Source organism: Pelophylax lessonae (assembly GCF_965119305.1).
Source record: "Pelophylax lessonae genome assembly, chromosome: 6".
In the NCBI taxonomy this organism is placed as follows: domain Eukaryota; kingdom Metazoa; phylum Chordata; class Amphibia; order Anura; family Ranidae; genus Pelophylax; species Pelophylax lessonae.
In genome coordinates this window covers 106801031-106824312 of record NC_138773.1, presented here as the reverse complement: position 1 = coordinate 106824312, position 23282 = coordinate 106801031, and the positions used below count along the sequence as shown (strand labels likewise).

At 40.3% G+C, this 23282-nt stretch overlaps 1 protein-coding gene across 1 annotated transcript in view; it reads right to left on the bottom strand.

Annotated features, from left to right (window-relative positions):
* Nucleotides 1-975: 975 nt before the first annotated feature.
* CCZ1 (CCZ1 homolog, vacuolar protein trafficking and biogenesis associated) overlaps nt 976-23282 on the bottom strand; it is a 110115-nt gene continuing 87808 nt past the window's right edge. Inside the window, exons 13-16 of the mRNA XM_082262086.1 lie at nt 16411-16528; nt 12058-12216; nt 10046-10173; nt 976-1284 (exon numbers count right to left, since the gene is read on the bottom strand). Of these exons, the coding sequence (XP_082118212.1) occupies nt 1229-1284; nt 10046-10173; nt 12058-12216; nt 16411-16528 (461 nt within the window). The 3' untranslated portion in view covers nt 976-1228. The remainder of the gene's footprint in view (nt 1285-10045; nt 10174-12057; nt 12217-16410; nt 16529-23282) is intronic.

Below are 23282 nucleotides of genomic sequence, written 5' to 3'. Positions count from 1 at the left end.
TATAGTAGACATAGTTACTTTGGTTCAGGTTGGAGGAGCTGTCCATTGCATAAGATCACTGGACCGGGGGGGGGGGGGGGGGGTTTGCAGCTGCCCTACTACATTCTGAACACAGGTGGTCAACTGCTGGGCAAGCGCAATTCAGAGAATGCTTTGCATTTTCTGAATGCAAACCTTTATCTCATTGGACATGAAGAGGGTCGGCGGCGATGACTTGATCTCCACCTCGTCCAATCAGAGAACGATTTGCAATAATTCAGACGGCCAAAGCATTTCGCAGAATGGTGTCCATGCTGAGCGGGCAACCTGTTTTAAGAATGCAGAGCAGCTGCCCGGTGCAAGACCAAGGAACAAGTGGAGACTACTGAGGTGGCAGTGTCCACTTGAGTGATTTACAGCTTCTAGGGGCATCAGCTAGATATGGTACTAGATATCATATATAAGTACAGTAGTTATATTGGTCCAAGCTGGATCAATGTAACTATGTATAAAATATCCATACCTAGAATTCTTCTTTAAGTCATATAATAGGTGTGACGGGCAGGTATCCATAAACCAGTGTAGTGTAATATCAGTTTACTGATAATTTAAATATTGAAGCGTTCTCCTTTAAAATATATGCAGGAGCCAAGATAGGCAACTAATACAATTTATATGTAGTGATATCCTTTAAGTCCTCCAAACCCATCGTAATCCAGGTTCATCTGCCACAACTACTTTCCCAAACCCACATCTACTCTCAGCAAGCCCACTGCCCTCCATTTTGGTATCCGATATTTGGGATGGTTTCATCATTTTAGAAACTTTGGTTTGATGAGTTTTGATGGCCTTGCAAGTAAAAACAAAAAGTCAAATGAATACATTGTTTTTTTTTTTTAACAATGAAATGTAAGCACATTTCTTATTTCACTTGTAAAGCAAGAAATACTTCTTGGAAAGGAAAAGTATCAGTGTAACACACCACTTATTAGGCAGTTAAAAGTATAACAATGATTAGTGGATTTATTGATTTGCGGTCATACTGCTGTAACAGAAATGTAATGCGCTTGTTCAAAGAGTGATCGGATCAGATAAATATTTAAAATCTAAAAACGTTCTGATTTCTGAGCCTCCAGGTAGAAAGTAGATTCTTACAAGGCAACTATTGCCTTACAACAGTCATTCCAGTCAATAATATGACTGATATTCTGAACAAAATGGCTGCCACAGGTTGCCCATTCCAGGCTGGTTAATCCAAGAAGAAGATGTTGTTGAATTGCGTGGCACACAGTTTCTTGATTTCATCTGTTTAAAAAAAAAAAAAAAAAACGATTAATGAAGAAAAAAAATAGTTTTGATATCATAACAAGCATAATTCTATAAAAAACAACAAAAAAAGAAAAACAACATTGCTACGTCTGGGTTCAGTCCACCTGAAAGTGATATTATCAATGGAGCCTGGTGGGCTAAGTCTGGTCTATTATACGTCCTTGTATACTCCAAGGAACCAATTTTCCTTTCCTTTAAATGTACAATTCGACAACATACAAAGGATACTCACCTGTGCTTTGCGATACACTGCAACACATGTGCCTTGGGGTGTAATGCAAAAGGAAAGACACCACAAAGCAGACCATGTGTTACATTAATGCGTGGTAAAACCTATTCAGGACAAAGTAACAAGGTTCCTTTGGAAGCCCATCACCCCTCTTCCACCAATACTTACCTTTGTCATGCTCCCTCTAACATTCTCTTCATTTGCTTGAGCCCTTTGGAAATACCTGGTACTTCCACCATGGGGAAAGCATAAAACCTTCTTCCTTTATTCCCAGTGCTAAAGTAGGTGAAGACAATAACCAGGCCTGAACACTGCCACTTAGGGGGATAAGGTCAATAAACCGGAGCTATGCCCATTTAACAGTTTGATAAAAATGAATGTTCTTTAACAGAACAACATTTATTCCACATTAAACATTATGCTACCAAAAAAATGTGTGCTAAAAATTGCCTCCAGAATTGCTCTTGTTTCTTCTTTCTAGAGGCTGCCATTTTGTCCAGAGCAGTCACTTCCTTTCTTGGAATCTCTCCCCCTTCCCCATGGTCTGAAAAACTATATGGCACTTTCTTGAATTAAAATATATACATTTCCAGCCTTGATTGTATGTCTTGGTCCAGATAGATAGGAAGGCTAACCGATGCTTTACAGTGCTCAGGTTCGCAGCTGCCAAAGAAGAAGAGAGATATACTTGTAAGTTTACCTCTTATGTGTCTCCCTGCTAGCAGAGTTTGTTTGGTCATCTTTTCTCCCTCTCTCATCTTTGTTCCCTCACACAGTCTGTGTCATTCCTGTTGCTTTCTTCTCTCTTCAGCAACAGTAAATCTTAAAGCTGTCAACTGATACGTCTCTAGTGGCTCTGATTTTAGGCACAGTGCTGAGAATAGACGGCAACTGAGCATGTGCAAAGCCGGGTGAGATTAGGTGCATTACTGGATTTTAAACAGTATAGGCACTTATTTCTAATGTTTCGAAAGGAGCCAGCCTGAAGTGATCTATCAAGACTTAATTTTTTGACTAAAGGTCCCTTTAACCACTTGCTGACCAGCCACCGTAGTTTTACTGCGCCAGGTCGGCTCTGTCCTGCGAAATGATGTACCTGTTCGCCACAGGGGAAGCTGATCAGCAGGTCCGGCGGCTGTGATTGCTGCCGGGCACCCGTGATTGCTCCCTGTGGAGACAGAACGGCAGTCTGCCGTTGTGAACACGGCAGACCACTGTTCTGTCTGTTATGAACACAGGGATCCTGTGTTCCTCTTATTTAGAAACACAGGTATCCATGTTCATGCAGCAAGCCCATCCCTCACACAGTTATAAAGCACCCCCTAGGGACACATTTAAGCCTTGGATCACACCTGATGTAAACCCCTTCCCTGCTAGTGTCATTCGTAAAGTAACAGTGCATATTTTTTAGCACTGATTACTGTAGTAATGTCACTGGTCCCCCCAAAAGTGTAAAAAATGTCAGGTGTCTGATCTGTCCGATGCAATGTTTCAGTCCCGCTAAAAATCGCTGATCGCCGCCATTACTATTAAAAAATAAATAAAAATGACATAAATCTTTCCCCTAGTTTAAAGACGCGATAACTTTTTTGCGCAAACTAATATACACCAATTAGGATTTTTTTTACTAAACATATGTAGCAGAACACAAATTGGGCTAAAATTATGAAAAAAATTAGATTTTTAAATTTTTTTTATTGGGAATGCAGAAAGTAAAAAATATATTTTTTTCAGAATTGTTGCTCTTTGTTTATTGCGCAAAAAATAAAAAAAAAATAAAAATCGCACAGGTGTTCGAATAGCACCAAAAGAAAGGTGGGCATAAAAGTATTGCAGAAGTTGGCAATGACAGCAAGACTGCAGATATCAGGGTGCCTTGTCGCGGCCTGCAGCTTACGCATGTATTTGCAAATGTGTGCAACTAAACTCCTGTTTTTAACGCATACTGTTAGACAGGTTAATTTGGCTGGTTGCTGGCTGGTTTGTAAGTAGTGACTGGAAATCCCTTTGCTTTTTTTTTGCCCTTCCAGTGCTCCTTACTATTAAGACCAGTTATAGGTGGGGGAGGTGACCACTTTTTGTAATATCGTATAACGTTTATATTGGTCAGGCAACGCACTAACACCTTTGCTGCCATTGTGCTATGTGCTGGGCGTTCAGTGTGACCCTGCGCCTTTAAGGAGGGGTGGGCTCCCTCCAGTCACATGTCCTCCCATCTATCTCATCAGAATGCATGTGCTCCCATTGTGGAGATTCTTTAAAGGTAGAGTTAGGGACTGCAGATATCAGGGTGCCTTGTCGCGGTCTGCAGCTTACGCATGTATTTGCAAATGTGTGCAACTAAACCCCTGCTGGCTGGTTGGTAAGTAGTGACTGGAAATCCCTTTGCTTTTTTGAGCAATGACAGCAATAATTTACTTTTTTTTTTTTTTTTTTTTAGACATGACCGATTAATGGTGTCAAGATACCTATGTTACAGAGTAGAAAATGAATGAACATCAATATCGACATAAGAATGAAGATTGAGTTCTGAATAGCTTATGGTATACATTCAAAATTTGTGTGATGATCGGACAAAGGAGACTATTTTTTATCATAATAGGGCGTTATGGTAAAGGTTATGAAATATCTTTTCTACCCTGCTTATGGCGTCCATTCAGGGTTTGAATTGGGAGAGAGGTATAGATTGGGTTTTCCAGTGTAGGGCGATCACCCAATGGACAACACCACCAAGTGTGTGAATTAGTCTCATTTGTAGTGTGGTAGCCTATGTAATCAGGGCAATTAATAGACAATGAGATGGGGTAAGAGAGCCAAGGACCTGCTATTTTGGAGGCGAAGGTGTCCAGTTTTCTCCAAATCGGAGCAATATGTGGGCATTCCCAAAAGAGATGGAGAAATGTACCAGATAAGTGACAACCCCTAAAACATAGTGATGACACTGTGGGAAAAATAGCGTGGATTTTAGCCGGGGTCTGATACCATCTTGCATGGAGGTTCAGAGCGGTTTCTCTGATGTTAAGAGACTTGGTACATTTCTTCAAATTGTCTATACAGTCATTACAGTTTAAGATACCATGTTCCAATGAGCACTCGGTTTCTCATTTGACTCCGTAAGAAAGGGAATCTAAAAGAGAATTCTTAGCAGGTGTGAATTCACAGGGTCACTGTACGCTATTTTGCACACAGGGCTGCAGGTTTTGTAAAATCATAACGGTATAGTATATGGTCATTTTAGATACAAACAGTCATTTGAAGACTCCTTTAATTGCTTGTAACAACTCTGTACAACCAATAGGCTGAAAAAAAGAAGCAGCTGTTATTAATACCCATACATCCATAAGCGGATGTAATTACAGCCTGACCCCCAACATATATACACAAGTGCAAGCACCTATTTCCTGCACATCAATCATTACTTAGACATCAATCATTTAAATAAGTGACAATTATGGTTGTCAAAACACTTGGATGACAACACTGACACCTGCATTGACTAAAATGACACTTCAGGTTTAATCATGACATTTATACCCTGGGGAGGATTATTACACTGAAATGAGACCTGCTAAATTAGACCTGCCTGCAGAAATGCCTTCAATGTCAAGGTGTGAGAGAGACCCGAGATTTTAATTATTAAGACCATCTGTTGAAAAACGATGGGATGAATATTGATGACGTCTCGGAATGCGTCCAAAGTTTAGCATGGAACAGAAACGCAAAACCATTCCGGTAACATGACCTGACTAAGAAAGGCATAGCATGGAGATATTAGCAAGGGTGGCACTTCAATTGCAGCCGTACCAGCAGTGTTTCCCATACCAGACATACACAGAGCTATGAGTGGATGAATAATTTGGAAGTCAGTGCTTTGGAGCAGATTCCTACAAAAATTAGAACTTTCCCAAACACTAATGAGAAAACACACAAACATAGGATTGACCAGATTGAATAACACTAGGAAACACATGTATTTATACACAAAATATTTTTTACATTTTATTTGGTATTTTTAATTTTTAAGATTACATGTTTTATTTTCAGTTTTTCTTAAATTTCTCGCCATCCTTAAGAGATATTATATTATATATATATATATATATATATATATATTTTTTTTTTTTTTATATTTTACTATGAAATAGGTTGTGTGAATAATACAATAGTAAATTGTTTTTGTATTTGTTTTTCATAAGTGTTTCATATCTATTTTTGCTATGTCAATCATGTTATAATGTTATGAGATGAACTTATTTGTATTAATTGTTTGCTAATTTACATTCCTGGCGGTTACGGCTGTGTTTAGCATTGCCGAATTTAGCCATTTTTATTTCATTCTAATTTTGTGGGTTTGATAATATCTACTGTCTAACTGGTTAACAGGGGAGTGTCTGCTCTTCATTATGCGGTTTTTATGACAACCGCTGTGGTATATATTCCTGGCTAGCGTCACCTAGCCTCCAAACCTTTGATAAAGTTATGTGTTTTGTGACGCAATGCGTCGGGAGGAGCCGGGTGACTTCACTTCCGGTCTACGGCCGAGCCCGGAAGTTCAGTGTTTGACACGCTGTTTGATACGGGGACTCCCTCGGTCCTATTTGGGAAAACTACACCTGCATTTGTGCACTACTCTGTAAGTGATCTATGTTTTTTTTTTTTATAAATTATTATTCTATATACTACACTATGGAGATATTAATTTGTTTTTTCATGAGCTGATCACTACTTGCCACAGAGTTATCCCTCCAATAGGATTGCCTTATAAGGAAACGCGCTATTACTACTAACTAAGCTGATCACCGTTCGCCACGGAGTAAATCCCACGATTAGGATTATTTTCTTGATTTAAGATGAACGGCCATTGCGCTAGATGGTGGATAGTGTTAGCTGGGATGTTGTGACACCCTTATCATTGGATATCATTGCTCACGTTTTTATGGATTTTTATTTATCTTTTTGCACATTTTTGATTCACATTTATAGATTTTTTGAATATATATTATTTGTATATCTGCGATTTGTTTTTTCATTTCTGTTAAATCACACGTGGGATTTATTTATCACTGTGCGCATTTTGCATGATATGCACTATGTATAAATATCTATCTCTATCCATCTCATATTATGTTCACATTGATTTGAATATTTTATGCATTTCTTACATTTCACATGTTATGTGACTTGGATGCAGTGTAATCCAATTCGCATATATGTGAAACCAGCCTAAGACAAGGTCAATTCGGTTTGTTTGCAGGATGGCTGGTAAGTGAACTGGGAATTTTTGTTTGTTGTTTTTTGACATGCATCACCCTTCCATGTGCTCCTTGCTGCAAAGGGCAGTGATAGGTTGGGGCAGTTGTTGCCGTTTGTTTGTCCTGTTGGTGAACTACAAGGTCCATAAAGACATGGATGAGTGAATTTGGGGGTGGAGGAACCCAACTGGTCTCCACAGAGTCATGACCTCAACCCAACAGAACACCTTTGGGATGAATTTGAGCGAAGACTGCGAGCCAGGCCTTATTGTCCACATCAGTGCCTGACCTCACAAATGCGTTTCTGGAAGAATGGTCAAACATTCCCATAGACACACTCCTAAACCTTGTGGACAGCTTTCTCAGAAGAGTTGAAGCTGTTATAGCAGCAAAGGGTGGGCCAACCTAATATTGAGCCCTATGGACTAAGACTGGGATACCATTAAATTTCATGTGCGTGTAAAGGCAGGTGTCCCAATACTTTTGGTAATAGTGTATATATGTGCTTCAACTCAGGAGACTCTCAAAATAATAGAGAGTTATGCCCCATACACACGTGCAGATTATCTGCAGACTTTTGTCTGCAGACTTACCAAAACCATATAATATGAGGTCAAACCTAAACACTTTCAATTTGTATGCAATCCGGCAGGCCCTTGCACTACATAGAAAAGGTAAGTCTGCAGACAAAAGTCTGCAGATAATCTGCACGTGTGTATGGGGCATTAGGACTGTAGTGCATTGGGGTGCCTTGGTGTGGCCGACGCAGCCTATGCATGTATTTGCAAATGTGTGCAACTAAACCCCCTTGTTTTTAAAGCAGTTGTATACCCTGCTTTCTTATTTTTACCCACAGGTTAGCCTATGATAAGGCTTACTTGTAGGTAAAATGAATATCTCCTAAACCTGCATGGTTTAGGAGACATTCACCCTGCATGCAACCGCTGACATCAGCAGCGCATGCGCTCTCAAGGTCCGGCGTACCGTGCCATAACTTCTTGCTGGAACAGAGGGCTCCTGCGCGCATGTGTGGGAGTGACTTAATTGCGGCCCCAGCCACTCACAGCGCCAGAGCCTGTGATCCCGCAAGAAAGTATGAGAGAAGATATCAGCCCTCTTAGCGGTGACTGGGTGCCGCTGAGAGGGCTTCATGCTAAGGTGAGTATTTGATAATGTGCTAGTATGCAAAAGCGCTTATTGGTTTAGAGCGAAGATATTTTGCATCAGATTTTGTCATTCATGACAAAATTAGGAAGAGTGAATTTACATATTTGCATGGCTGTTGGAACAATGCAGAACTCAAACAGCAGGCAATCTTTTTCCCACAGAAAAGGGTTGCAGATTTCTGGAAATTCAACTGTTGCTTTCTGATCAGTTAAAGCTGAAAGAAATTCTCACCTTAATCCAGCAATGCGGTGGTTATATCATTATATCTGACATCAGCCCGCGCATACACATGGGAGTTTGTCAGGTCGGCACAGCCGGAGTGTGGCGGGAATGCACGGTGAGTTGTGCGTGTGCAGCTCACTTTGCATTCAATAGTAGATGTGTGCAGGCAGACACTGCATGTCTCTCCTGCAATAAAGAGCTCCCTGCTTGCAATTTTTTTATTAGTTACCTTTAATTACGCTTTAAATTGGAACTAAACCCACAGATTTAACTGTCTCTCAAAACACTTACATGTATGGAATGCCTTGAATAACTGTTACTGTAAATAAGAACTAACATAAGTATGCCTAATAGACACTAATAGAATTCAGTGGCGCTAAAATAAAAAAAAAAAAAAAACACAAAATAGTCTATAGGATCATATAATAAAAATGTCCATGAAGATAACTGTGGAGGCAAGTTATGTTACGTGCATTAATGGGTTAATTGCACACTTGGTTAACTGTGGAAGCAAGTCATGCTAGCAGTTTATCGTTGCCAATAGGTGGAAGGGGTGATTCCAGCTGAGCCATCTCTCGATGTAATTAGATGAGTATATCTTCCGGAGAGCCAAGCCGTACAGCTGACCCCCTTGTGACAAAGTCGGAAATGACGAAACGCTTCAGACGTGGCTGTATGGCATCAGGAAGAAACGACATCAGACTGACGAGTGACCCCAGACGGCTTTACTCACCAGCGTGGAGAGGGTGAGCGATGCTGGAGACACTCCGGTCTTGGATTTCTGTATCTGTTAAAGGCTTTTTACATATGTGCAGAATGTAAGTGGATGATTATTATTTTTAATAAAAATGAATTTGAGTTTTAAACGTTACTGCACTATGGGAGGATGTTTTATTCTTTCATAATACCAGTTCACCCTGGATGAGATGGACGGTGATGCTAAGACCACACTATCCAGCTGACCAGTGCTTTGCCATTAAGCGTGTTTGACTACACTATCCAGCTGACCAGTGCTTTGCCATTAAGCGTGTTTGCCTATTCCACGAGAGTGGGAGGCAAATTTTTCTGGTGAGTGTATTCACGATTGGGTGTTTGCACAGTGATTGGTGGTGGATCTAATTGGTGTCAACTCCCAGCACTTGGATACCAGGGTTCTTCAGCTCTAATCTATGGATCTTCTCTCTCTCTTTTATCTTCATGGACATTTTTTATTATATGATCCTATGTATTATTTTGTGTTTTTTAATTTTAGCGCCATTGAATTCTATTAGTGTCTATTAGGCATACTTATTATGAGTTCTTATTTATATTCTATGTGCTTTAAAGTGGCAGCATTTATTCTTTAGTCATTATTATTTATATTAATATTTTTTATATATTTATTATTAGTTATTATTTAATCATTGAGCGCAGGGATCATTTTAATATTTCCAGTTCTCTGGTATATAGAGTGATTATTAGATATCAATTACTAGTGTGCTTTTGTTAGCTCTCAACCAAAACGTTTAACTCATCAAAAGTCATAGCTAATCATGTGCAGCATACTGCAGATCAATCAGACGCAGGTTCCTTGGCTGTAAAGCAGGGATCCTCAAACTACGGCCCTCCAGCTGTTGTGGAACTACACATCCCATGAGGCATTGTAAAACTCTGACAATCACAGACATGACTAGGCATGATGGGAATTGTAGTTCCTGAACAACTGGAGGGCCATAATTTGAAGACCCCTGCAAAAGGACAGGACGGTTTGGTTTTGGATGCCAACAGAGCTTAAAGGAATTATTCTACTGTACCTGTCAAGCAATAATAAAAGCTCTGGACAAAAAAAAAAAAAAAAAAGGAATAAATAAATTCATTTAGTGCTTACCATTTACTTCAATTAGGTTGGAATTCTTTTGGTTCAAGATGACATACAGTTCTCGCTGGTCAGACTTCTTCCCTACCACCCAATAATCAGTCATTGCTTTTACTATGATCTCTTCATCTTCATCCTCTCTGTAAAAGCAGAAATCCGTCAGAATAAAGCAAAGAGCACAAGCAACCAATAAACATAATGAGGGTAAAGTACTTATACTGGAGCAGACAGAATGTGGAGAAGCTGTGCATAGTAAACAATCAGCTTCTATCTTCGGTTTGTTTGGTTAAGCTTTAAAATTAAGAGACAGAAGCGGATTGGTTCCCATGCACAGCTGCTCTGGATTGTGTCTGCTCCAGTCTTATTTCCCCTCAAAGTGATTACAACCTATGGCCAATGTAGTATTTAAAGAACTAGTAATCACAAACATCTCCAAGATCATTTTTACATTCCTCTTACTGTTTAGCATAATATAATATTGTAATGTTATGTTTTAACATTTTGTCCGATTTTCTTTTGGGGGTGTAAATACACAGAAAGGACCCCACCAGCTTTTTTTGCCTGTGTCTTATAGGAGGACCTTTACTTCAGACAAAAGATTTTTCCCTACCCAGCTGAAGCTCAACTCAATGCACAAAAAAACATGATTAAGGGCCCTTTTACACGGGCGTTCCGCATGTCCGTAAATCATCCTATTTTTTTTGCGGATGATATACGGACATAATGTATGTCAATGGCATTGCGGATGTCAGCGGATGACCATCATTCCGATTTTCTTCCTTTCAGTGCTGTCCCGTGTGCATAGGGTTCATTTACAATCATCTACTATGGCAGCCTCCCTTTTTCTCTCTCTTTTTACGACTTTAAGGTGAAACTCAGATTGCTTAACCACTTCCCGCCTGCAGTACGTCATATGACGTCCTGGGCTTTGAGTGGGGATATCTGAATGAAGCCGGCAATTCCTTTCACCATAAGAACAATCATAGAAGCTGTTCAGCCGCTTGATTGTTCTTACAGGCAGCGGGAGGAGACCCCCCCTCACCCGTATGATTGGCAAGCTGGAAAAAAAATCCGCCGGCAGGGGAAGTTCACCATAGAGAATACCGAGGACCACATGGTCCCCAGCAGTCTTCGACTCCCGAAGGCCTGGGTACGACGTTTAGGATGCCACGTCTGGCCTGGCAGTTGTAAATACTGCCGTGATCTCGGCTACAAAGCCGAGATAAGTTTTTCTTTTTTATTGATCTTATGCTTTCTTATTGACCCCAGAGCTCTCCATAACGAGGACCTGACATGCACTTTTCCTATTACAAGGGATGTTTACATTACTTGTAATAGGAATAAAAGTGATCAAAAAATTGAAATGGAAAGTAAAAATAAAACAATTAAAAAAATAAACAAATCTAAAAGTGTCCCCGTACGCAGAAGCAAATGCATACGCTTACGTCGCGCCCACATACGTAAACTGCATTTAATCCACACATGTGAGGTATCGCTGCGAACTTTAGAGCGAGAGCAACAATTCTAGCCAAGACCTCCTTTGTAACTCTAAAAGGGTAACCTGTAAAAATTTTAACGCATTGCTTATGAAGATTTTTAAGTATCGAAGTTTGGCGCCATTCCACGAGTATGCGCAATTTATAGCGTGACATGTTAGGCATCTAATTACTCAGCGTAACATCATCTTTCACATTATACAAAAAAATTGGGCTAACTTTAGTGTTTTGCTTTTTTTTTAATTTGTGAAATGTTTTTTCTTTTCTTCCGAAAAAAAAAAGAAACGTGTTTGAAAATTTGCTGAGCAAATACCGTGTGACATAAAAAGTTGCAACAACCCTTTACTCCCTAGGGTCTCTGCTAAAAAAACACATGTATAATGCTTGGGGGTTCGGAGTAATTTTCTTGCAATAAAATGATGATTTTTACATGTAGGAGCGCCAGAATTGGCCATGTATGGAAGTGGGTAAATTACATTAAGGTGCCACCATAACCAGAATATGGGTATAAACCCTAAATTGACAAACCTTGTAAAATCACTATTAATATCCCCAAGTATCTTCATTAGTTCTGGCTGTACAGAAGTCAGGGAGACGCTGGGGGTTTTCTTGAGGTGTATTGTACTTTTCTCTGCTAGGTTCATGTGGTTAAAATAAATAAATTTAAACTGTGGTTCTTTCTCTGACCTGAAGCAAAGAGAGGAACAAAAAGTCACTTTATAGGGAACATCACATCAAGACCATGCTAGTTTTCTAATTAATATATCACTAATACAAAATTGCAAAATGATGCAACTTAACCCTTTGCAGTTCTTAGATCATTTTAAAATGACCTGGACTTCAAGTGGTTAAAATAAGTTCATGAAAAATGAGAAATCCGCGCTTAGGATAATTTTAAGCCTCTATTATAATAAATACTGGCTGCAGCCCACCTATACACTATATTCCTAGAAATATAGTAAGATGATAAGATAACAGGAGAGGTGTATGGCGCTGCCAAAATATGTTAAATTTCCGTGTGTCTTACAATGATGCTACATAAATATAAGATGTGTGTCGCCACTGTGGATATTAATAAAGTGTCAAGTGCATTAAATAGGTGACTGGTGAAAGTAAATTTAACTATAATGAGTGATCCAACCCTGTGAGGGGTACAACCCTCACAGGGTTGGATCACTCATTATAGTTAAATTTACTTTCACCAGTCACCTATTTAATGCACTTGACACTTTATTAATATCCACAGTGGAGACACACATCTTATATTTATGTAGCATCATTGTAAGACACATGGAAATTTAACATACTTTGGCAGCGCCATACACCTCTCCTGTTATCTTAAAATAAGTTCATGGCTGCAGCCAAGAGCTTAGTCTAATTTTCTTCAGCTGGAAATCTGCTGTTCAGTAAAAGTACCATGAGAAGTGTGAGGAGTGAGAAAATCAGATCCATGATCTCCTCTGCAAAAATTGAAGCCAAAATGGATATTCCTTTCATCACATCTGGTTTCAGAGCGGTAATTCCCTGACTACTGTAGCTGGTGAAGTAGCTACTCAAGCTATATATGTGCTTGATTAGCCCAAGTAGAGACACTGGGGGTCTAACAGACCCCCAAAAGTCTCCATTATGAGAACCTATCACCTGCCCATGCTAATACATAAGAGGCCTGTAAGCCCCTTGTGATAGTAATAAAGTTAACTGGAAAAAAAAAAATCAAATTTTAATCACTTCCCACCCAAGGTCTTATCCGCACACATATGTAAACGGTGATAGCATCACACATGTGAGGTATTGTTGCAAACCTCAGAGTGAGAGCAATAATTCTAGCACCAGACCTCCTGTGCCACCTCTAAACTGGTAACCTGTAAAGGCGTTTAAAGAGTCGCCTACGGAGAATTTTAGGCACCGTAGTTTGCCGCCATTCCACAGGCAGACGCAATTTTAAAGCGTGACATGTTAGGTATCTATTTACTCAACGTAACATCATCTTTCATATTATACAAAAAATAGGTCTCTGCTAAAAAATATATATATATTTGGGGGTTCAAAGTAAAATAAAAAAAAAAAAAAAAAAAAAAAAAAAGGGATTTTCGATTTACCGTAGAATCCATTTCTCTGATGTTCATTGATGGACACAGCTCCTGATTCTTCTTAACCATTGAGTTATACTGAACCCTACAATAGTAGGACACTTGGCAGGAAAAAGTTTGACCACGCCCATGGGCAATCCCAGGGGGTATACACCTACTATTCAGCTATAGGCCATCAGTTTTGTTACAAGCAGTCAGAAGAAAGCCAACTCCACAGAGGGGGCTGTGTCCGTCAATGAACATCAGAGAAATGGATTTTACGGTAAGTCAAAAATCCATTTTCTCTTTCGTTCATTGACGGACACAGCTCCTGATTCTTCTTAACCATTGGGACGTCCCAAAGCAGTGTTAAACATGAGGGGTGGGACAAACAGCAGAAAAAAATCCAAATGCTAAACCATAGCCAACCAGGTAAGCTGGAGCTCAACCAAGAACAACTGGAGCTTACCTGAAAAAAAAACCATACACCCTCAAAGAGGACCAGGTCCTCTAAACAGCAGCCTGCAAAGCCTTGCGGCCAAATGAAGCATGCTGAGAATGCCTCCCCACCCTTACAGGCTGGCATCCGTGGTGACCATCGTTCAGTACAGGAGAAGGAAAGATTTGCCCTGTCAAAGTGCCAGAGAATGAAAACCACCAGCTCAGGGACCCTCTCCTACCCTGGCTCAACAGGATCAGATTGTCTAGAGACTGTGGATCCTTGTCCCATTTGACAAAAAATCTCTTTTTTTTCAGAATCTCCTGTGGAACTGTGCAAACGGAACCGCCTCGAAGGTAGACACCATCAGACTGAGCACCCGCATGCAAGTCCTGATTATATAAGCCAAAAAGATCTGGCGCCACAGTTTATCAGTGGTTGTGAGCCAATATTAGGGGAGTTCTATGTGCGATATGTAGTCGCTGCTAATTAATTGCAATTTAGCGCAGATCTACCCTCCCCTAGTTCACAAAGTGCAATACCTTGTTGTATACCTCTAAAGTGCTAGTATAATATTTAATCACATTTATCTAAAATATAATAGGTGCAATATAAAATAATAATCATGTAAAAAACAAATTATGTAATCAATATTTGTAAATATATATCTTATAAAATGAGCTGTGCTGTGAATCCAAAAATCAAAATAAACCAATGAAATGATCCAGATGGGGGCTGGGGGGGAAGGAGGGGAACCCAGTAGTCCCACCGTCCCAGGGAGGGGCCCACGTTCACCTCGAAACCCTCCAGGGGTAGAGGGGGGACAGCTACTTATCATACCAGTGCAGGGTGGGCACTGCTTCTGACAAACCACTGCTCCATCGGAATGGGGGGGGGGGGGCTAGTCATCCAGGAGGAACGCTGTGACTCAGGCCGAGGCCAGGTTGTATGCGGTCATGCGAGACGTTTAACTCGCAGGCCAGCCCCCGTGCAGTGGGACTATGTCGCGGCCGACCTAGCAATCTAGATCTAGATTATCCAGTCGGTCGCCCAGTCCAGCAGTTGATTGTAGATTCTCACAGGAACAAAATAACACAGATAGGAAAAAGTTCCAGTTAAAAGGAAAAAATTGCCAGGACAAGAGATCCCAGCAGGGAATGAGGTCCTTACTCCTGACTAGGCAGGAACCAAACTGAGTGCTGAGAGTGGTTGTATACCCTTTGGGACTGCCCATAGGCGTAGTCAAGCTTTTTCCTGCCTACTGTACTGTAGGGTCCAGTATAACCCAATGTTTAAAAAGAATCAGGAGCTGTGTCAGTCAATGAACAAAAGAGAAAAGACGATTTTTACATGTAGGAGTGAAGTGTCAGAATAGGCTTGGTAAGGAGGTAGTTAAAGCACCCTGTCCTCCCCTGCTCACACACAAATTTAAAAGTGTGCGACGGGCTCGCAAATGTGTATGTAAACCGCAACTGCACCACACATGTAACTGCAAACATTGGAGTGGAAGTAACAATTCAAGGGCCACAGTTTATGGTTAACTGTAAGGGCTTTTACAACATCTGTAGCATATTAGGTACTACAGTCTTTGGCCATTTGGCAGACACTTGAATCCTGATATATGTTTGGTATCTATTGCAACCCCATTTTTTATATTTTATCAGACAAATTGGGTATTATATTGTGTTTGCTAAAACTCATTTTACTTTTTTTCTTCTGAAAATATGCATTAGATAAACAGCTGAATAAATATTGTGGAATAAAAATTGCAACTGCCACCAATTTATTCTACAGGGCCACTGCTTTCAGAAAGTATATCATTTTTGGAGGAAACATTAAACTGCATGGTCCAACCACCCTCTGTGCATCAAACTCACCAAGAACCCTAAAACTTTGCAACGTCAGCTCTAACATTGCATGATTATTTCAGTGTAGAATGGTTGGGGTGGGGGCAGGGTGGCAGCACAAGTGGATGCAGTGGGGTAAACAGGGGTTGGTATGATCCCTAGCTATACAAGGCTGAACCTACCTGCATTGACAAATACCTGAAATACCAGCAGTGACTAGACTTGAAGCAGACTTGCCTGTAAATGTACGGAAGGTGCTGTAAAACTTAGAACCAGCCACCAAGCGGTGCCTGCCTATACAGTACCTCTACATGCACTGCTATTGTCCCATATTCTTGTGTGTGATTTCACTATAATTGAGCACTAACTGAACTACCTCTCCTACATGTTCCTAATTAGCCAGTAGTGTTACCTTTCATAATGCTGTGCCAATTGGAACACGTGGGAGAGGCTAACATAGCCAATGACATTACCAGCAAGTGTCTACTCATCCTAGCACCCCAGATGAAAGCCCATTGTTACATACCCTGATATTCTTCTGTTGATGTTGAACTGTTCACAGATGTCTGAAGCTAACACTGTTAGTTGAGGTCCTACAAGACTATCCAGTTTTCTACAGAAATCTGGTGTTAGTTGCACAGAAGCTATAAAGATAGAGAAAAAATAAATAAATAAAAAATAAGCGCATAGGCTTTACTTTCATCAGAGCTAAAATTTTAAAACAATGATTATTAAAATTATTGTCACTCCTACGTATATTATACAACTAAAGCACAGTCAATTGCATCCATTTATGGTGAAACCTAGGTCTGACAGACAAGGAGATCATATAAATGATATATTTGGTTTGGGAATACGATGGATCCAGCAATTCCAACATTACTATCCAAATACATTTGACAGCAGTGCAAAACAGCTGGGCATCTTTACCAATCATAAAAGAAGTGGGGCCTTTGAACCGAAGCCATTTCAGATGAATATTATACCAAATGGCATGCAAGATCGCATTGTTGTTTCTGTAACATTTTTTGGGGAGAGTTATAAACCATTAAATGGGACATTCAAATATTCATTGCAGATATATCTTCCTAGCGCATGTGCTTTAAATGACAAGTGATTTTTTTTGGCCTGCAGTGAATGTATTAATTCTTCATTCACTGCTTTATAAATATGCCCCTTTCGTTTGCGTTATGTGTCAGAGCTGTTCGCATGCGGCCTACACACCAGGAAAACTGATAGATTCATCCTAAACTGCCCACTCATTTCCTACTGATTGCAAATCTCTTTAAGATTTAGAAAAAACGATGTAGTGTGGGAACCTTCCTTAAACAATCCCAAGTAATTTATACCTAGTCAGGCAGACCATTCCCCCTTAAAGCGGATTTCCAGACGTTTTTGTGTTTATTAAAAGTCAGCAGATAAAGTGTACCTGCTGATTTTTTTAAAAACACACACTCACCTGACCCACGGGCCAGCGATGCAGCCGTCCAAAGCCTAGGTTCTCTACTTTTTCATCTCTGCAGCGCCGGCATCACTCACAGCCGGGCGCACACTGGGCATGATCTAGTCGCCCTGCGCGTCCTGAATGGTCATGCAATCTTCTGGGAGTTTGCAGGGAGGAAGGGGGAGTGGAGAACTTCCACGCGGGCTGCTTAGTGGGAGCAGGTACCGGTCAAAACTAGGCACCCCACCCCAAAAAAAAAAAAATGACATGCTAAATGTGGCATGTCAGGGGGTCAGGAGTATTTAAAGCAGAAATTCCACTTTTGGGTGGAACTTAGCTTTAAATAGTTCTTGCTAAATCTAAAGCTGGCCACGCACTTTGCAATCTGAATATTACATCTCTGTACAATCTTCATTAGAAGGTTGGCCCTCAGTCTATGTATTTGTCGATAGACGTAAAATAGATCGCACAATGAGACTATGGGGTTTATTTACTAAAGGCAAATCACTGTGCACTGTAATTGCACTTGGAAGTGCACATGGAAGAGTACATGGAAGTGCACATGGAAGTGCACATGGAAGTGCACATGGAAGTGCACATGGAAGTGCACATGGAAGTGCACATGCTGTAGATCTGAGGGAAATATCTAAAAAAGGGAAAGCTCTGCTGATTTAAATCATCCAATGCAAGCAAAAATGCGATTTTGTTTATTTTCGTTGCATGTCCCCCTCAGATCTGCAGCAAATGCACCTCCAAGTGTACTTGCAGTGCACAGTGGATTTGCCTTTAGTAAATAAACCCCTATGTGTGAGCATCTTCAAAGGAGATTCTACAACTAGTCTGTAATGTATGTGGCCAGCTTATGTCTGTTCTTGACCTCTTTGGCCCTATCAGGAGTTCTCCAGCAAGCAGCGCTCTCATGTTCAGTAGAATTTCACTAGAATATTATTGTTTTCAGTATGTATGTTCTTTGAATTTTCTAAGGGCCAAAGCTGTTAAATTGCAGAACAGCCGGATCAATTCAGCTCTCCATCCGCTCTGCATTGCCAGCTGGCTAGAGGGCAGTGTGATGCATGATTCGGCACACCACACCATCCCATTTTATTCATTTTTGTTTTGTACCAGCTTAATTTGAAGTGTACAGAATGTACACTTCATTCACTGCAATGTCAGACGTCGCAATGCACTGCACTGCCCGACATTGCAGTGCGATTCAGGACGGTGCACTGCGATAAAGTGCAGCATATCTAGGTTGTGTTGCATCATGAATGGGACACATAGGAAACAATTGTCTCCTGTGCGTCCCTGCAGTGACATACATTTTACCATGCAGAAAACGTCTGTCACCACACAGTGTGAATTGGCCCGAATTGTTAGAGGGGTAAAATCGATGTGCTTTTCTACCATAGGGACAGGAAGATTTAAAAGAGCAGGATGTAAATTTTTTATTGAAATACCAAATTGTACATGTAAATATGTTTTTTTTGTTCAGGAAAAATCATACATATTGTAATGAAATCTATTTAATACAACTGGGATTCCATTCAAGTGGCAGGTCTGAGCGAAATTTTATATACTCCCTTATACTTTACAGCCAAGGAGGCGGCCATCTTAGCCTCTGTTTGATCTGCAGTGGCCATTGGTGTTGCACATGTGACCAGTTATGACACCAGCCATTTGAGGGAATGACAGTTCAGTTGATAGCATATGTAACACTGACAGCTACCATTAAGGGCATTCCTTGACTGGAATGGTTTTGAGAAACCGTTTAATCAATGAGTTTAGTTCTACTTTAAAGCAGTAGTAAACGTACCCAAAAAAAATGAAATGACCCCCTGCAGGTAATGCCATAATGTGCTAGTATGCAATTACAAACTGATCCCTTTCCAGCAGCATGCTGTCACTACTGCAGGCAGGTCCATCTTTGTGTGCTCTGGCCATTTGAATGGCTGAGCTGCAATGATGATGTCACCTTTGCGCAAGCGAGATGCCATAGTGGCACAGCGTTCTCTTCATCCACGGCATGCTTAGTGTTCCATGTATGCATGGAGTACTGCGCATGCGCCAATTATGCCAAGGGCTTAAGCCAGTGTCTTCTACATGGCACAGGTTCAAGCGGTTTTTAAAGACACATGCAGACTTTTTGTAGTCTTACCTACAAGGTACATTTTAGACTTTACTACCACTAAGTCTGAACTACATCTTTTCACTTCTGAGGCACAAGGCTTTTTTCCGATCGGGATCTTTCAAGGTCCCTGAGGCATTCAATACTCTTAAACACACAGGTAGCAATTCATCCAGTAGTATAAATAGATTTTCCAGAAACCCCAGCATATCTGCAGCTGAAATTCCCAATGCTGGCCATACACGTATATATTTTTGGACGAGAATGTTCCTAGAACATTTGTATGAAAATTCTTTGAACATTCGTTGAATGGCCAAATATCGTTCGAAAACTGTCTTTTGCTTTTAACATTCAATTTTAAAATGAATGTAATTTCTGAACGATAACTGCCCGAAAATGTGTTGATCGAGAAAAATTTTTCTTCCTGCCCCTTCTATTTTCCCGTCACTGCAGTGGAAAACGAACATCGATTTGACCCCACTAATGATTAGAAAATCAAACAAATTTTCTTAAAACGAAAATTTCTGAACGAAAATCTATACATGTATGGCCAGCATAAGTCAGCTCAACCTGCCTGTTGAACTACTGCAAGTGGAGAACAGAGAGGTGCCATGGCAATCTCCAATTCTACATTTCTTATTGTTCGAGCGAATGACAGCTGTAAAATGCATTTTGGTGACTTAGCCCACCTGTGATCATCTATAAATGAATCAGGTTTGGTGAAACTGACAGGTCAAAGTATGCATATATACAAAAAGGTAACCATGTCTTGACCTGCCATTTTTCTTTTCTCTGGAAAAGTGAGCTGAATGAATGGAATTATTAGTGCATGTATTTTGTGGTTGAAGAAAAAGTCTAAGCTACGCTTAGTCCACTTCACTGGATCTCATTCCATTTCTAGCTCCTTACACCATGGTTTTGAAGAGGAACAGGGGGGGGGGGGGTAGGATTTAGCTCTTTCAGCAGAAAATGGGAGCCAAGTGCTCATGCTGACATGGAGTAAGAAGAGAGGGGGAAACACAGCAGGGTATTTGAAAGCTTATTATAGGGCAGAGTTGCAAAAACACACATTGCTGTCAAGTTCTATACTGATTCTAAGGTGATGAAGGTCAAACAGTTTAACAGCACTGTGACAGCAGGCTGATCTGTTATGTGTCACCCATACTGGGAAATGTGACCTATTAGATTCTGTCCAAATCCTCCAAATTCTATTTCTGGGTCCTTTACATCTTCCAACAAACATTTATTAAAAGAAAAAAAAAAAAAACCCTATCTAAAGAAAGCAAGGTTTAAGTCAAAGCTGATTTACCATCACAGTGTTTCTTAACCACTTTAAGACCGGAAGGATTTTACCCCCTTCCTGACCAGGCCCTATTTTGCAATTCAGCACCGCTTTACTTTAACGGGCAATTGCGCGGTCATGCGATGCTGTACCCAAATAAAATTGACAAACTTTTTTTCCCCACAAATAGAGCTTTCTTTTGGTGGTATTTGATCACCTGTGCGATTTTTAATTTTTGCGCTATAAACAAAAAAGCCATCTGTCATTCTCCCTGAAGTATAGAGGCTATGCAATCCTGCTATATAGGATCGCATGTCTCTGTGGTTACTTCACTAGCCACGCCCCCTGACAGAATCACACCCCTATGGACACACTTAACCCCTTGATCACCAGTAAAGTTAACCCCTTCCCTGCCAGTGTAATTTTTACAGTAACAGTGCATATGTATAGCACTGATTACTGTAGTAATGTCACTGGTAACCCCAAAAGTGTCAAAGATGTTAGTCAGGGGTCTGATCTGTCCGCCGCAATGTCGCAGTCCCACAAAAAAATCGCAGATCGCCGCCATTGCTATTGCTAGTTAAAAAAAAAAAAAAAATGCCAAAAATCTTTCCCGTAGTTAGTAAACGCAATAACTTTTGCGCAAACCAATCAAAATATGCTTATTGCAATTTTTACCAAAAATATGTAGCAGAAAACAAATTGGCCTAAAATGTTAAAATATTTTGATTTTTACATTTTTTTTTGGAGAATTTCATATAAAAAAATGTGAAAAATATTATTTTTTCAAAATTATCGCTCTTTGTTTATAGCGCAAAAAATAAAAATTGCACAGGTGATCAAATACCACCAAAAGAAAGCTCTGTTTGTGGGAAAAAAAGGACGTCAATTTAGTTTGGGTACAGAGTCGCACGACCGCGCAATTGGCTGTTAAAATCACGCAGTGCCGAATCGCAAAATAGGGCCTGGTGTTTGAGCAGCCAAATCCCTAGGGGCTAAAGTGGTTAAACACCGGGGTCCAATCAAGTGCCTGTCTGGAGAAGCAGCCTTTTCTGCAGGACAGACTGCAGGTTTTTTTTTGTTTTGCTTTTCTGTACAATATTCAGAAGGCTAAATAGGATATGGGAAAAGGGTCCGTTTAAGAATAAGGCTGCTTTAAGGGAAACTGGTACTGGGAGAAATATGTAGGCTACCTACCAGGAATGCTAGTTGCCTGACTTCATCAGGGTCCAATACTATATAGAGTCACCTACAGTTACCAAGAACAAGTATGAAGCCAGTGAAGTCAGAACTTTAGATCTGCATGGTTATTCCAGGTCAATAAATTGAAACAACTGAAGGCACAGGGTAATCCGGACAGCCAGGCAGCTAGAATTTTCAGACGGACAGCCATGTCCTAGCAAGGTATGCAGTAAGGATGGTCAAAAGGTGCTTTAAAAAGCATGGAAACCACTGGCAAGCAAATTTCAGGTAGTCAAAATTAGATCAATAAAAAGTTTTTTTGTTTGTTACTGCACTTTTCATGTTGTTTCAAACAGGCCTCAAAAACAGAAAGACTTCAGCATTATTCCTGCAAGTGTACAAGAGATATAATGTGTAAAGATGCCCATACACTGAGAAAAGTAATTATTTGATTTTAACCACTTGCCGACTAGCCGCCGTAGTTATACTGCGGCAGGTCGGCTCTGTTACGTGAAACGACGTGCCTGTACATCGCTTCCTGTAGCAGATGGTAGGGGCAGGCACACGCATGGATTGGCTGGAGGGAGAGCCAATCAGCGGGTCCAGCGGAAGCAATGTTCACCAGGCAACCCGCTATCGCTCCCCGTGGAGACAGAACGACGGTCTGCCTATGTAAGCACGGCAGACCGATGTTCTGTCAGTGATGAACACAGGGATCCCGTGTTCCTCCTATTTAGGAACACAGGTCTCTGTGTTCATCCAGACTCCCACACAGTTAGAAAGCATCCCTTGGCACACATTTAACCCTTTGATCACCCTGTTAACCTCTTCCTTGCCAGTGTCATTAGTATAGTAACAGTGCATATTTTTAGCACTGATTACTATAGTAATGTCACTGGTCCCCCCAAAAGTGTCAAAAGTGGCAGTTAAGTGTCCAATCTGTCCGCTGCAATGTCGCAGTCCTGCTAGAAATCGCTGATCGCTGCTATTACTAGTAAAAAATAAATAAAAATTACATAAATCTTTCCCCTGGTTAGTAGATGCGCAAACCAATTAATATATACTTATTGGGATTTTTTTTAACCAAAAATTTGTAGCAGAATACATATTGGCCTAACTCAATAAACAATGTTTTTATTGGGAATGTTTTATAGCAGAAAGTAAAAAATATTGTTTTTTTTTTTTTTGTAAGAATTGTCGCTTTTTTTTCCCCTTTATAGTGCAAAAAATAAAAAAAAATATCAAAAATAAATAAAAAAAAAAAAAACACTTCAGAGTTGATCAAATACCACCAAAAGAAAGCTCTATTTGTGGGAAAAAAAGACATCAATTTTTTAGGGTGCAGTGGCGCATGACCAAGCAATT